This window comes from Nannospalax galili, unplaced genomic scaffold (assembly GCF_000622305.1).
Source record: "Nannospalax galili isolate Female #2095 unplaced genomic scaffold, S.galili_v1.0 scaffold135, whole genome shotgun sequence".
Lineage (NCBI taxonomy): Eukaryota > Metazoa > Chordata > Mammalia > Rodentia > Spalacidae > Nannospalax > Nannospalax galili.
In genome coordinates, this window is record NW_008338998.1 from 659,437 (window position 1) to 675,644 (window position 16,208).

The 16,208-nt window shown below is 42.5% G+C and overlaps 1 protein-coding gene across 5 annotated transcripts in view; it reads right to left on the reverse strand.

Moving 5' to 3' along the window:
* Window positions 1-16,208, reverse strand: part of Atp10a (ATPase phospholipid transporting 10A (putative)) — a 191,158-nt gene that overhangs the window by 55,993 nt on the left and 118,957 nt on the right. For all 5 annotated transcript variants that reach the window (XM_029563796.1, XM_029563797.1, XM_008833629.3 and 2 more), the window contains exon 3: window positions 6,239-6,324. In XM_029563796.1, coding sequence (XP_029419656.1) covers window positions 6,239-6,324 — 86 coding nt within the window. The remainder of the gene's footprint in view (window positions 1-6,238; window positions 6,325-16,208) is intronic.

Sequence of the window (16,208 nt, forward strand, 5' to 3'; positions counted from 1 at the left end):
ACGATAGAATTTATTCTCATAATTGTTTTAATAGCTTTTGTATAATCTTCATCGCTATTATGAGATATAAAATGTATTTATCAAATCTGTAATCATTATGCCAAAAAATCTGAATTACAGTAACATTTTGTATATTGTTAAAACTGTAGCTTTAATTGTAAAAAAAAAAAAATAATTAAAAAAAAAAAAAGGTTAATGGTGGGCCAGGTGGGGTGATGCACACCTTTAATTCCAGCACTCAGGAGGAAGAGGCAGGCGGATCTCTATGAGATCGAGGTCAGCCTGGTCTCCCTAGTGAGTGCCAGATCAGTTGGGGTTACAGGGACACTCTGTCTCAAAAAGACACCCCCCAAAAGATACTTTTCTATAAAAAGGACACAGTACAGTTAAAAATGTAAATGAATGCAATTTAGGATATGTGCTAAAATTTTTGAGAATTTTATTTTTTGAAAAATTTAAAACTTTTATTTAAAAAAATGTTTTTACTAGCAACAGCTACTTTGCAATTTTTAAGTTTACCTTTATTTTGTGTATATGAATGGCTTGCCTGCACGTATGTAAGTGTATCTGTGCATGCAATGCCCACGGACACCAGAAGAAGATGTCAGATACCCTGGAACTGGAGTTACAGATGGTTGTTAGTCATCATGTGGGTGCTGGGAACCACACTCAGGTCTTCTGCAAAAGTACCCAGTGCTCCTAATCGCTGAGCCATCTCTCCATCTCCAGCAACAACTACTTTAAACACTGCAGATTCATAGTAAGTTTTACAATTTGGTAGGATGGTTTCTATCCATTCCCATCATCACTTTTTTTAACAAATTGTTTTAGTTATTCATGCTAATTTCCTTCCAAATAAAGATACAAATGTAACAAAAAATTGAAATTATTTTAGAATTGTATCAAATCTAAATTAAATTAAGTATCCTTATAATACCCAAAAAAATGAGTTTTTCTGTATGAAACAGTATATTTTAAAATGAAATGGAGATCTTTTTTAAAGGTTAAAACCTCATTTAATTTTATGTCTTATAGGGTTTATACTGAGTACAATAATGTATAACTGTATTAATTCAACACTATATACCTAGAAATTTGCAGCCAAATTTGAAAGAGATGTATCTTTGGCTCTGGAAACTGTTATTGACTATGTCAATGCTGTTGTAATGAAATGCTTCTACTAATTATGTGGTTATTAAATAAATTTAAAAAACTAAAAAAAAAAATGGCTTTGGATTTAAGTTCGGATTGACTGGTCCATAAAAGAATAAAACCCGCAAACATGTCTGGCAGTATGGCTAAGCGATAATCCGTGACCCTCTCGAGGCAGCTTCTGCTCCATGGGGGCCAAAGGGAGGCCATTCAGAGACGATAATAACAGCATATGAGCTCACAGACAAGAGGGCTGTCTCTGCAGCTGGTGTCCTTTGTCAGTCTAGGACAGATCACGAGTGACTACTGCCCCAAGGATTAGGACAAGGGTGGGCTGAGGCTTCTCTTCTCTGCCTGGGATAGAGCTCAGGAATGCAGAATGACCAGGTCTGCTCCCTCAATGAGAGGCTGCATAGCTTCCCCCTCTGACACCCACTTACTACATCCATGCCCTCCCGCTGTACTCCTAAACTGAGTTTCAATCTGCCTGACTGGGGCAGGGCTGCTCACTCTGCAGTGTCTCAGAGTTGCAAAAAAAAAAATTCTAGAATGATATCATCCACAGCCTACCTGCAGAGAACTGTTTGGTAGAGGGTCCCATTTCCATTTTTCCCCCTGAGAATCCAGTGGCCTATCCAAACCACTGTGCCCACTAAATCAGTGAAACTGGCATAAGGAAGCTGAGGCCTGGGCTGGCAGCGCTTAGGCAGCCTGTGTCTCTGTGTTGTCCCTCAGGCTTTGTAGAAACCATCAGGACAATGTGGTGGAAAAAGTAAGACGGTGTAAAGATCAGAAAGTTGGGCGCAAATGACATCATACCAATCCTTGACACTTCTCTCTGGAAATGTGCCAGTCAGGATTCCTACTTTGTGTTAACATCATCGGAAAAACCTGAGTCAGCAGAGCAGCATTCACTCAAGAGACCATCTTTGACAGCTTCTGTGGGTGAGAATCTAGCCAGGGATGTTGTCTGAAGACTAGGTATTGCGGGTGAGCAAGGGGCCACAGGCTACCCTGCACCAGCACCAGCCCTCCATGCATGAAGGCTATCATATCCCCCTTGCACTTACTCAAGCTCTCCTCCAGCCTGACCTTCTGTTACCTTCTTGACTCCTGGTAAGTGTCCATTCTACTTTCAGGTCTTCAGTCTCTGGCCTTGATCATCCTCTTCAGCACACTTCTAGAGCATGTTTGAACAATATGCTTCTTCATCTCCTGGACCCTAGGCCCAACCCCTCACTCTGAAGGGTGGTTATCATCTTTTCTGAGTTCTCTGTGGAATCCAGCATACTGAAGAATTCCCAGCATGCATCTGTCCCAAGGTCGCTGCTGTCTCTACTCCTCTGGGCATTATCTTATAATGATCTCCCCATCAAATCTAGGATGATGCTCCTATCTTTTAAGGTCACTCTGTCTTCATTCCTTTCCTTTCTTCCTCTACCCTCTTTTCCATGTGTCCTGGCCTCTTCACTGACTGAATACAACTTCTAGGCAGAGGGTCTTCAAGTCTTTATCTCTAAGCTCCAAGTCTTCATCTCAGATCAATTCCCACTAGGGTTTAGATGTGACGTGGTTGGCCTCCAAGGGTTCATGTATTGGCAAATTCATCCTCTGTGTCAGTGTTAACAGATATAGGGACCTTCAAGCCAGTGGGGGAGGAAGTCCTTATCAGCCCTTCTCAAAGCTCTGGCTTTCTATCTGATAATGTTCCTTTTTACATAGACTCCTTCCATAATACCATCCACCACGGAGCACACAGATGGAGGGTCTTACCAGAGTCTGCACCATGTTGCACTTTCAGTCCCCCAAATAAATCTTTTTTAAAAATATCTTATTTATTAGTTTTATTTAATGTGTATGACTGTACTGCCTGCATGTAGGTAAGTGCAATGCTTTCGGAGGTCAGAAGGTGTTGGATTCCCTGAAACTGGAGTTAAGGACAGTTGTTAGCTACCACGTGGGTGCTGGGAATTGAATCTGGGTCCTCTGCAAGAGTAGTCAGTGCTCTTAACCACTGAACCATCTCTCCAGCCCCCAAATAAATCTCGTTATAAGTACCCAGACTCAAGTATTTCTTTAATAGCACATTAACACAATTGCTGACTCACATTCTTTTTTTTTATTGTTAAATCATCACTCTGCTTTATCAATTTGCTACCTCCTCAAACTCAGGAAACATCAAACCTACCTTCTTACCTCTTGCCGCTCTTTCTGATACAAAGTAGACAGTTCTCTAGGCCATCTTCTGAACTCATCTCCCTCCTAGGGACCAGCAAGTTCCCACAAGTACCTCTCTCTTGGCCCATTTCACCTGATGCTCTGTATTACCTGTAATAGTAATACTACACACACAGTAGCCAAGATGACAGTGGCCAATATTTATCAGACATCAATCATTCTGAAAATCTGCTGTGCATTAAATTAACTGACCTTTCAACAATGCCTTGATGGTTGTCCCAAGATTATGCTCTCTACAACTGGAAGCACCATCTCCATAATCTGCCAACCTCAGTGCTGTGGGGACTTGATGAATACTCCACTCAAAGAGTTCCGCAACTGGCCAAACGCAGAGAATAAGTGTCTGTGAGACACCTACCTCTAAGTGACACATATATAACACAATCTCTACAGACCTAAGGCTCAAGAAACAGTGGAACAAGGGACAGAAAGAATATCAATGCATCTCTCAACTATCACCAGTTAAACTTCCTCATGCAACAGATGGTGATTAACACAGAAAGCTGCAACTGGCTAAAGTGCATAGAATGAGACTGTAGAACAGGTAAGATACCTGTATCAGACCACTGCCACCCAGTGGCTCAGGGGCCATTGTGGAAGAAGGGGCAGAAAGACTGGAAGAGCCAGGGGTGGTGGAAGACCACAAGGAAACAGAGTTTTCCAGGATGCTGGGAAGTTGCTCATGTACACTTATAGCAATGGTGACATCATGTACACCACACAAACTCAAACCAGACAAAAACCTAGCATGGAAGTGGGGAAGACACTCCAACCTTAGCTAAGAAACTGTTGGTAACCAATGACTACTGGGAGAGGGAGAGCTGGTTTTCTTTAAGGGAATAAAGTGGCCAGGCTCCAGTGGATGAACTCACAATGAGGGACATTTGGGGCACACAAACTTGACTTGATAGGCCTTAACATATATGACAGAATGCATGAAATCCAGTGTGGGGACTATGGGGAGTGCAGATAGAGGAAGGGATCTAAATATGATCAAAATGTATTGTATGAAATTTCCAAAAATTCAATAAAATTTTCTATACACAAAAAGAACACCCCCCTCCCCAAAATTGATAGTTCACTGCAAGTCCTTGGAGGAAGGATGGAAAGTGCCTGATGCAAGACTCAGTCCCCTTTAGTGTGAACCCAGCCCTGCATCAGGCAATGAATATGTGAACAACTGTCTGAGTTCATGAGCATTATGTCATTCAGTGGCCTCCTCCAGGACCCTGAAGGAAATAAAGGGATCTGAGACCAGGGGTAAAGGAACAGTCTTTGGAAAAGAATCTTCTATCTTCTCCCCTGTGCTGGATAGCTTTAGTGTCAACTTGACACACCTGGGTTGAGGGAGCCTCAACTGGGGAATTACGTTCATTGGCAGGGCCTGTGGCCATGTCCATGGGGGCATCTTCTTGATTATTGAGTGATGAGGGATGGCCCAGCCGACTGTGGGTGGTGCCACCCCTGGGCAGGTGGGCCTGTGTTGCATAAGAAAGCAGGCTGAGCAGGGGCCAGGGGAGCAAGCCAGTAAGTAGCATTCCTCCATGACCTGTGCTCCAGCTCCTGCCTCCAGGTTCCTGCCTTGAGTGCCTACCTTATGCTCCCTGATGAACTGTGACCTGGGAGATGTAAGACAAATAAATCCTTTCCTCCCCAAGTTGGTAGTGGTCAGAGAGTTTTGTCACAGAAACGGAGAGACAAACAAGGACATTCCACTCCTCTTTTTACTGAGTTGGCAACATAAATTACCCCAATGGGAGCAATGCCCTTAGAACATACTCCTCAGAGGCTGCTATTTCAAGTCAGGATGTCTTCGTTACCTGGCACCTGCTCTCTGTAGCTGACCTGTGTCTGGGGCTACACAGTGGCCCTGGGATTGGTGCTCTATGTGTGAACTCCTAACAGCTGGTTAAGGAGGACTGGGGAAGATGGTCCAGGAGTCAATAGAGACCAGAAAACCCCTACACTGGGCAGGAGCCTGACATTAAGTGCGTGCTCAGGGATCTTAATGAGTTTTTCTCTCACAGAAAAGGTCCAGTGGCACATCACCACAGTCTGATCCTGTCCTTTTCACCTGCTTCGCTCTCTAGGAAACCATTTCTCCCAGCTCCAACCTGCAGCTCAGCAACTCCATCCTACACAGTGCTCTCATCCGTTGTTTTCCCTACACAAACTTTATTACTATTATGGAAATTTCCAAACAGATATAAGCAGAAAGAATGGCATAATAACCCCTGTGTTCCATGGAGTCATGGCCCAGCTTTACCAGTTACCAACACATGGTCGATCCTGGGCCATCTATGTATCTTTGGTCTTTCTGCTTTGGAACAAGAAGGGGGCTGAGCAGTTAGACACACCAACTTATTTTTCTACTATCTCTCTGTTATTCTAATTAGAATGACATAATTATGAAGGCAGGAATTATCTGTTTGTCACTACTTTGTAGCCAGTGTGCTAGCCAGGACCCAGCGCACAGTAAATACTCAATAAACAGTTACTGAATGAATGAGAAGGAATGAGCTTCTACCAAGGTTCTTCTTGCCTGGCTCTGATTTTCACTTTTTGAGGTTAGGTGTAAATAAACAGCCACAAGCCTCTTGTGCCTTGTCAGCCCTCACACTTCTATGAGGGAAAATCAGTCACTCCTCATTACAGCTGCATTGACACGTTCTTATTGCTGATGGGCGCTAATGAACTAGTCCCAAGAGCAGCCAAGAATAACACTGGACAACCTTGCCAAAAGGCTATGCTATGTAGAAAGGATATCCAAAGTCATGCTGTAGATGTATGTTTCTGTGTGCATGTGTTTATCAAAGAATGACAAGCAGAGAAGACGCATGATACTCACATGCAGCCACGAAATCTACTCAGGTCATTGTTTGGCTTCTCACACTCGATTACGCTGGTAAACGTCAAAGGGTTGAATTCTGAGACCTGAAATAACAGCACACACACATTAGAGAAACCTGGGCTCCAGTCGCCTTAGTCTGCAAGGCACCTGATCATCTGCTTCAGTCCACGACAAGGACACATCATAACTCTGCCTTCCAATCTTTGTAGATGCCAATGCATAGAAAGGCACTTTACCTGTCCGTTCTTGTTTTTAGAATGAATAATAACTTCATTTTAGTTATGAACAGCAAGTAGTGGAATGGTAGTGGTGAGTGTATAAGAATAATCAGCTCTAACACAAAATAAGAGGAGCGATAGCACCACGGAAAGTTGCCAGTGATGGAAAAGAGATAAGTGAGGTTTTCTGAGACAGATCAGCTCCTTCCTATTTTCTACACCAGTTTGGAGAAGCAAATACCATCTGAAAAACAGGAATTTATACTAAAATCCCATTTCCTCAATGCACAGTAAAAACCAGTAAAAATTCTTCATTGTCCTTTGTTGGAAAAGATTTATACAGCCAAGTCTAAGCCAACAATTCAACAATTTTGTTATAATTCTGCTCCAATAAAAAAATGACAGCTCACTGAACCAAAATCTTTCCTTTTCCATTGATAGATAGAACCAGACCTGGGTCCTCTGAAGAGCGCAGAAGTGGAAGAAGCAAAGGGAGACAACAAGGAGGGAAATGCAGGGAACAAGCCTTAGACAGCTGAGGACACCAAGGGGTTCCTTTTTTATCAGCCCTCTGGTGAGACTCATTCGATATTCTCTGTCAAGTGTCACAAAATGGTAAATCGTTGAATGGTCTTTGCTCACATATACACCACTGGAAAACAGTGCAGATGGCTGAAAAGCATAGAAAGGGCAAAGGGACCACTGACATCAGTCCAGGTAATTATTGTTCCACCAAAACAACATATCTCCCTGTGCAGAATCAGTGATAGAGGTGGCTTCTCAAAAACCACATCTTACTGTGCTCTGGTGTGTCATATACATGAAAAGGACTTGCTTGGCAATAGTAGCCCAGTACAATAGCTGGGATTGAAATGCAGTGTTTAAAATTTTATTTATTTTTCAGTGCTATGGATCAAGCCTCCAGCTTCACATATGCTATATAGATGTTTTACCATTGAACTCTGCCCCCGACCCATGGAATGCCATTTACAAAGGCTTTTCTTGAAATATTGTAGTCACCAGTCTCTCTCCCTAACTGACATGGCCTTGTACTCCATTTGCAGAATGAGGCTGTGTTTCCTAGTCTGGTGTTTATATAAAGCTGTGTGAATTATCGTGAAGCCAGAGGACTGCTTTTTCCAGAGCAGACATTAGTAGATGCAGAGTACAAGGCAGCCACGAAGGGAATGGGCTTCCATACAACACCAGGATTATTTTCGGCAGATAAGAAGGTAGGACTTAAAATACTCTGTCTCTATTTATTATTCTTTCTCTCTATGAAAAAAATGTAATGTGCATAACTTGGAAACAGTAGAACATTCTGTCTCTTGGGCATCATCGCTACATTTGTAATGTTCTGCCCCAATCCCTTGCCTTGGGAAACTACATGTTCAAGGCACAGATGTGTGACTTCATCAGAACTGGGGAGAATATTTATAACTGGAGGGATCTTCGGAGTCTGCTATGGGCTGAACTGTGCTCCCCTCATCCATTGAATTCATATGCTGGACTCACAACTCCAGAAACACAGAATGTACCTGCATTTTGAGATAGGGCCTTTACAAAAGAAATTAAGCTAAAATGAGGCCAAGAGGGTAAACCTAATCCAACGGGACCCGGTGTCCTTATAAACAGGTATATAGGGCACACACAATGGGGAACAGCCATGTGAAGACACAGAGAAAAGATACACAAGAGAGAGAGGCCTTAGGAGAAACCTAACGTGCTGATGCCTTCGACTTCCACTTTCTAGAAGTGTGAGATGATAAATGTCTGTCAGTTAAGCTTTCTGGTCTAAGGCAGCCCCAGAAAACTGACAGGGATCACTTTCTTGTTCCTCATTTGAAAAGGCAGAGAGGAGAAAAGAGAAACAAAAGAGTAACTTTCACACCCAGAACTTCCGATTTAGAGGATAAAACGTCCATTTGCATTGGTAACTTAAATGGTAACTTCTCACAATGGGTAACTGGATAAAATTCCTTCATCCAAGTTATCTTCCATCTCCTCATCTATCCACATGTCCTATTTCAAAGTACCTTCAAGGTCATGCTTTGAAGGGTTAGGGTTAGGATTAGGGTTACGGATATGCATCAGCCAAACTTATATAAGCACTGCTCCCCCAGAGCGTGGATCCTAATCCATCCTACTGTGCTAGACATTAACTTCAGTTTTTAAAAAGTAGATACAGCTGGGGAAGATGGGGACATTCTGGAGACCTTGCACAATGTGAATGAACCTAACAATGGATAACACAGTAAATTCTGTGTACATTTTCCCACAACAAACGGATTTAAGAAGCAGATATAAACACTGAGAAATGAGTGTGAAAAGCATTATTTAGCAGAACGCAGCACAGAAGTCTGGGACTTTTCAGGACAACTGTAAAAGTGAATCACATGCAAGTCATTTTTTTTTTTTTTCTTGGTGTTGGCCATTAATTCCTGGGCTTTAGGCATGCTGAACTTGAAGTCTACCACTGAGCTACATCATTGTCTTTGCAGTATGAGAAAAGAGTCACCTTTTTGGGCTATTAATGAATAGGTCTTTGTATGTAGGTATTTTGCCTGGCTTTACCTCTTCTGCTTTTATTTTTTAATTTAGTTTTGTTTGCTTTTGGTTTGGTCTGGGGACTGACCACAAAGCATGGATCACACTTAGAACATGTTCTCTATCCTGAGACATATTCCCAGCCAGGATAAAAAGTCCCATTGTATTAGGGACTTTGAGGTCTTCATTGTCAACCCAATTACAAGTGTTTAATAACTTTAAAATACCTGGTATCGTGCTATGTGCAGTACTAGCTCAGAACTCTGCTGGGAGGTCAGTTATTTTTTTTTTTAATGAGGCATAGTTGGAAAGGAAGAGGCGAGGTGGTGATACAGCGAACTCTCATCCCTTGAGATTCTGTTAGAGGTAGGGAACCAAGTCACCAAAGCTCTTTTCTTTCAGAGATAGCCAGAGTAGGTTTCCTCCAAATGCTTCACCTCTCCTCTATATACAACAGGTATCTGTGCAGAGACTGTGTGCCCCTTTTCAACCACAAAAGGAGGCCCATGTCTACTCCAGCAGAGCTCCAACTGAGTTATATACATTCTAGACTCACAGACAAGATTTTTTACCAGTCTTGCAGAGGGGGCCCCCATATCCAAGGCTCTGCACCCACAAAGTCAATCAAACTCAGCCAAGACAGGATTGAAAATATTTAAGAAAAAAAACTGTACATAGTTTGTTTTCCTGACAATATTCACTAATCAATACAGCATAACCATTTACATAATGTTTGCACTACAGTAAGCCTTCTAAATTATCTAGCGATGATTTAAAGTATTTGGGAGGATGTACTATGAAAATATATTCCATTTCATACAAGGGACTCAAGCACCTGCAAATTTTGGTATACTCCTCAGGGTGGGTAACTTTGGAGTCAATTCCCAACAGATCTTACCAAAGTAAGACTGTATTTCACACTTGCATTAATTGAATTACTAATAATTATTCAACCAAAGCAAAGCAGATTTTCTGCATCTTAAAACAGAAGCAATGATATCTGAAAGGACATTCACAGTTCATTAGTGCAGAGGTTATTCTTTCTCTATCATAGAAGTGAAGCAGGCCAGTCGGTGTGGCTTCTGACTATGAGGTAAGTGGACATCACAGGTGCACACTCAAGGCCTCTGCTACTGCACTGTCCACAGAAAGCCTGCCTAACTCCCCTGGTGGAATTGAGAGAGACCACCTGTCATGGTCTTCACAGTCCTGAGGGGCCTGGTGAGTTAACATTCAACCACAGCACAGCAGCACCTACTGGCTGGGCAGAGCCACTGCTTATCTCTGCCCAAGGACATGAAAAATGTGCCTCCATCTGTGACAGCTCTATCTCGAAAACATTGTGCTATTTGACGTGACTCTTCTAGACCACAAGGAAGAATGTTAAGCTAATTGGAAAATTATCACTTTGAGTTTTCTCTTTACATGTTTGAAATAGGCTACTCCCAGCCCCACCCCCCCCAACACACCTATTTGAATACTTAAGCCTACAAGCCTTAATAATGTCACCTGGGCTTTCTCGATTAGGTCTCACCACCCACCACAGGTTTGAGCCTGGCCAGCCTGATCACAGAAGTATGATGCTGCTACCTTATAGGAAAGAAACCACACCTCAACACTGTGGCAAGGCTCTGCCAGTGTTACTCTCCTGACCGCCTGTTCTGCCCTCATTCCTATCCCAACCTCCTTGTGTGGCTTTCATTGCTCTCCCTCCGCTTCACCTGGCCAGATGCCCTGGCACTTAGGCTACTGTCTTTTCAGAAGAAGCCTCTGTCAGCACCTTCATGAGGACAGGTACGTACCACTTCTCAGAACTTGCACAATGCCACACGCAAGTTCAGCCTCGTTTGTCACTAGGAAAGGCTGGGAGGACCCAGCCTTCCTTTTGCTACACCACAGGTCCCTTGAGAACACGAACTCTGCCCTGCGAGCTAGCACAGAGCCTGAGGCTCACATGCATGGTCAGGGGGGTGATGGGGGAACTTCTGCACTGTTCCAGAGTTCAGTGCTGGGCTCTAGGGGGCCTAGAGCCCCTGCCTGCTGCTGTTGGCAACCATCAGGCCTGACCTAATGTCTGGGGACAGTAGGACCTTCTCCACAATTCTAGAAATCAGAGTCCAAATTCAAGCATGTTTCAGCTAACAATTAGATGATTTCTTCATAGCCTCTAATCTAGCTCTGCATCAGTTGACAATGGGTGAAGAATACTGAGCTAATTTAAACAAGCATTTTAACCCACATCAAAGGAATAATTACCCCAACTCTTTGTTTTGCACTTTTAATCCAATTTGTGTTCCACACAAGCCTGTCAGTGCTGTGGGAATTCAGAAGAGGCCAGATGGCTCAATATCAAAGGAGCGAGTGAACAAATGTATGCGTGAACTTGTTGTCTCCCAGCACTGCATTGCCAAATCAACATAGTCAAACTAGTATGTACATAAATAGTCTGTCCAGTCTACTCTGGTACCCCTGCTGTCAGTGGGTGTTCATGCCTGTTTCTTAAATAAATAAGTGTTCAAATAGGTATATATATATATATGGTTGGGAGTAGACTATTTCATACATGTAAAGAGAAAACTCAAAGCGATAATTTTCCAATCAGCTTAACAGATTCAGTGTTTACACTAGCAGCTTATGCCCAGATACAAACATTGAACAGGAATGATCATAGGACCCATCTAAATCAAATTTAATGCACAACAGCAATAGTTGTGATGTTTAAGGTGTCTCAAACACAGTCTTGCACAAGTAGGCTGGCCCAGCAGTCTATGACAAAGCACTCAACTGTGCAGAAAATTCAGTATGTGACAGGTCTGTGTGTCACACAGCTCTGCTTGGCATTGGCATTGTCTCCAGGGTGACAAAGCAATGATGAGTGATGAGGGCAGCATCAGGACATTCACGGTCCTCACTCAGGAGTGACTTCACATATGTCCACACTACAAGTGGCTTCCAGGAAGCTGGAAACTTCTGGTAGATGCTAGGGAAATGGACCGAGGGGGATCTTGATTTGTCGACATTTATTTCTAACTGCAAATTTTCTTGTTATAAACCCAAGCATTAGAAACTAAGTAGCATTTCTTTGAGAGTAGAAAGCCAACTTTTCCTTCCCTAAGTGTGTCCTGAGCGTATAAGAGCTATTTCCCTCCCTTCCCTTCCCACCTTTTCATCCTTTGTTCTCTTGCTTCTGGCTGATTCACAGCCCAGAACCCTGGAAGCTTCATTTAGATCGTGGCAATATTCAAAGGCTCAGAGTGCTGCCCTTGAGCCTGAATTCTCAAAATCAAAGCCTTTCTCTTTCTCCCAGCCACAAACACTCAGTGCTGCCTTAGTGGGCTGCAGTTGTCAGCTGAGCCCCATATTACCTTCTTTCAAATGTGTTTGTGAGCATCAAGGGATGGCTGTGCATTCAGACAGCAAATAATGAGAGCTGTTTCAAATAACACCTAGACAGGGGCTGTTCTTTAAAATAGCCTGCTTGAAAAAAATCTGTACTTATTCTGATCTGGTGCCACCACAGGAAGCAAGTCTTCAGTGACTTTTCTGAGCTTATCTGGCAGCCAGGGCACAAGCCAGCCTGCCTCTTTCACAGCACCAGCGCATTGTGATTCTTCCATAACTGTATGAAAAAGAGACAATGTCAGCAAAGATGGGTTCGGGGCTCTGACCATGTTTTGATGCTTACTGAGCACAAGCCTTGTGAGAGAAAAGCCATCTTGCTAGAGGGCAGTGTAGAAGTATAAGGGAACTGGAACCTCGAGTGTCTTATAAGAAAGTGAACCCATGGGCTGCAGGACTATGGGTGCCGTGAAAGAGAAAAGTCTTCCTCTTGGTTTTAGAAAAAAATAGGATAAAAAATATAAAAAGGAGGCCAGGTAAAAAGTTCTTATACTAACATGAAGAATGACTGCATGATTAAATGACAGCTGAATGTGAAACTCTAAACCACAACCACAACTCTAAACCAGATTAGCTCAGTCATCTTATTCAAAAGAAAGATCAGCACTGAAGGGCAAGTGAGACAAAAGGTCCAGATTCAGACAAGGGGATGCTGGACAGTCTGCTGCTTAAAGATGCAACAAAAGGTAAACAGTCAACAAGCAAAGAGCTACCAAAAGCAGGAATCCAGAGTTGAGAGTTGGGTCTGGGGGACCCTTTCCTCTTAGGGGAGTCTGCAAATTATGAAAGAGGAAGTTGAAAACTTGAGTGGGACTAGTGGGACAAACTCTGTAGCCTAGGGCTTGTAGTCACTTTTACTGCTGCTGTAACAAATGACTACAGTCTGGGTAACTGTAAACAACACAAACCAAGCTCTCCAAGTCAAAATTTGAGAATGGGTCATACTATGCTGAAGTCAAGGTACTGGCTCCAAGGTGGACACTCCAGGAAAGAATCCATTCTCAATATTCCCAGTTTCAAGAGGCCACCAGCCCTGGCTTCTGGCTTTCCTTCATTTCCAAAGACAGCACTGGGAAGGTCAATCCTTTTCATGTTGTGTCCTTTTGACAACCTGCCTCCTCCATTCACTGAAGGACAACTTGAGCCCAGGGATAATCCAGAATCATCTATGCATCTTGGGAGCCCTTGACTGGCCATTTTAATTTCATTTGTGACCTAAATTATTTCCTCTTGCCATTAACTCAGCATAGCACAGAGGTCAGAGGATCAAGATGTAGACATTTGGGGGGATTATTCCTCTTTCCACCATAGAGCTATCAAGAGAGGGGCCTGATAAACAGCTGATCTTTTATGAAGCTATGAAGAATTACACCCCACAGAAAAGGTGAACTGGAAGGAAGATTCCTATCACGCAGCTGTAGGATGAAATACACTTTGCAATGTTGTTGGGTTCATTTTGTACTAACTGTTGTCCAGCTGAGAGTCAATTGGGAGGCCAGAAAAATTTCAATCCTAAAACTGGTTTATAGTGGATCCACATTGCTAAGGCACCCAGAGACAGAGCAAAGTCCTCTCTATATATAGATAGATAAGTAGATATGTATACATCCATGTATGCATACATACATGCATATGTGTTCCAAGTCCTCAAATTATTTGTAAAAAACAATTTCCAAGTATAATATCAGATACACAGTCAGAGATAACAAGTCATGAAAGAAGATACACCATCACGAACTAGAAACGAAAAACAATAAAAATTGGAACAGGAATAGGAACACAGACACTTTAAAATTACCTTGCTTCTTATGGTTACCAACCTAAAGATAAGACTGAATTTTAGAAGCCCTAGCAACTAAAACATGGCCAAACAGTTTCAAATAAATAAGAGCCCAAAATTCCAATTTAAAACATAATGAACAAGTTATTAGATTTGGTAAATATGAAATTAATCAACTATAGCCAACTTCAGAAAAACTGATTTGAACTAGACACAGGGAAGGGAACTACAGACTTCAAAGTAAGGAACAGGGGGCAAAGGAGGAAAGAACAGCATACATGTGTAGCTCAGGATCTCGAGAAAAGGACAGGAAGAATTGTGCAGGCTAGTATCTGATGACAGCTGAGGATTTGGAAAATTGATTATAAAGCACTGCAGATTCAAAACCTTAAATAAGGATAAATGAAGAGAGGCCACTGCTAGGCACATGACATCAAGATGCAGAAAGCCAACAGCTCCAGCACCCAGATGTAAGGTGGAGAAGCCCTTGACATCAGGAGAATCACAATGAGAACCTGTCTCAAAATATACAATGCAAAACCAATAAAGTGCTGAAATCTAAAGAAGATGCATTATAAAAGAAACTGAAGACTGGTGAGATTGCTCAGTAGTTAAAGGTGCTGCACAAGTCAGGCTGCCCGAGTTTGATCCCTACAGCCAATGTAAAGGGGGTAGGAGAGAAATTTATGTAGAATTGCATGGGCTTGCAAATAGCCAAAACAACTCTGGGAAAGAAGTTGATTTCACAATTTACCCCAAAGAACCACAGCAACCAGAGCATAGTGCTACTATAAAGACAAAATAGACTAATGGAGTAAACCAGAGAGAGCCTCACAATAAACCCTTGCAATATGGTTAACTGATACTTGAATGGGTATCAAGCCCACTGAGGAGGAAAAATAAAAGTCTTTTCAACAAACGGTGCCAGGTAAACTGCACTTCTCCATATAAGAGAAAAGAATGTTTTCCCAGAACTCAGGAGGCAGAAGCAGAAACATCACTGAAATTTCCAGGCCAGCCTGGTCTGCACAGGGAGCTCCAGGCCAGCCAGGGCTACACAGTAAGACCCTTTCTTAAATGAAATGAAACAAAACCAAACAAAACACAGGAGCTGAGGAGATGATTCAGTTGGTAAGTGCCTGCTACATCAGCAAGAAGACCTGTATTCAGATCCCCAGCATCCATGTGAAAGTCAGACATGGCAATGTGTTGTCTACAAGGCAATGTAGACAAGCAGATCTCCAGAGTGCAGTGGTCAAATCAATGAGCTCTAAATTAAGTGAGAGACCCTGTCTCAAAAAATAAGACACTCTCTGCATTGTGAGACAGGCCTTTAATCCCCGCTTCTGGGAGGCAGAAGCAGGTGGAGCTCTCTGTAAGTTCAAAGTCAGCCTGAACTACACTGTGAGTTCGAGGCCAGCCAGGGTTACATAATGAGACCCTGCCTCAAAAAATCAAAATAAAAACAAAGCAAAAAGATGGAGAGAGCAATTGAGGAAGACACTCGAAATCTACCTCTGGTACACACACACACACACACACACAAACATATGCATATACCCCACACATAGGAAAATAAAAACAAAGCAAAAAGATGGAGAGAGCAATTGAGGAAGACACTCGAAATCTACCTCTGGTACACACACACACACACACACACAAACATATGCATATACCACACATAGGAAACAAAAAAGAATGGGTTTTAATCATATCATATACACAAAATTAATATGGGTCAGTGCTCTAAATATGAGTTAAACCCTAAAACTATTAGTAGAAAATATGATAACTCTTCTTGACATTGTATTTAACAATTGATTCTTTTTTAAAAAATATTTTATCTGGTTTTTTTTTGTTTGTTTCTTTTTTTTTTTCTTTTTGACTTTTTGAAGCAGGGTCTCCCTGTAGCCCCAGCTGTCCTGGAACTCACTATGTAGACCAGGCTGGCCTTGAACTCACAGAGATCTGCCTGCCTCTGCCTCCCAAGTGCTGGGACTACAGGCATGCACCACCACACCCA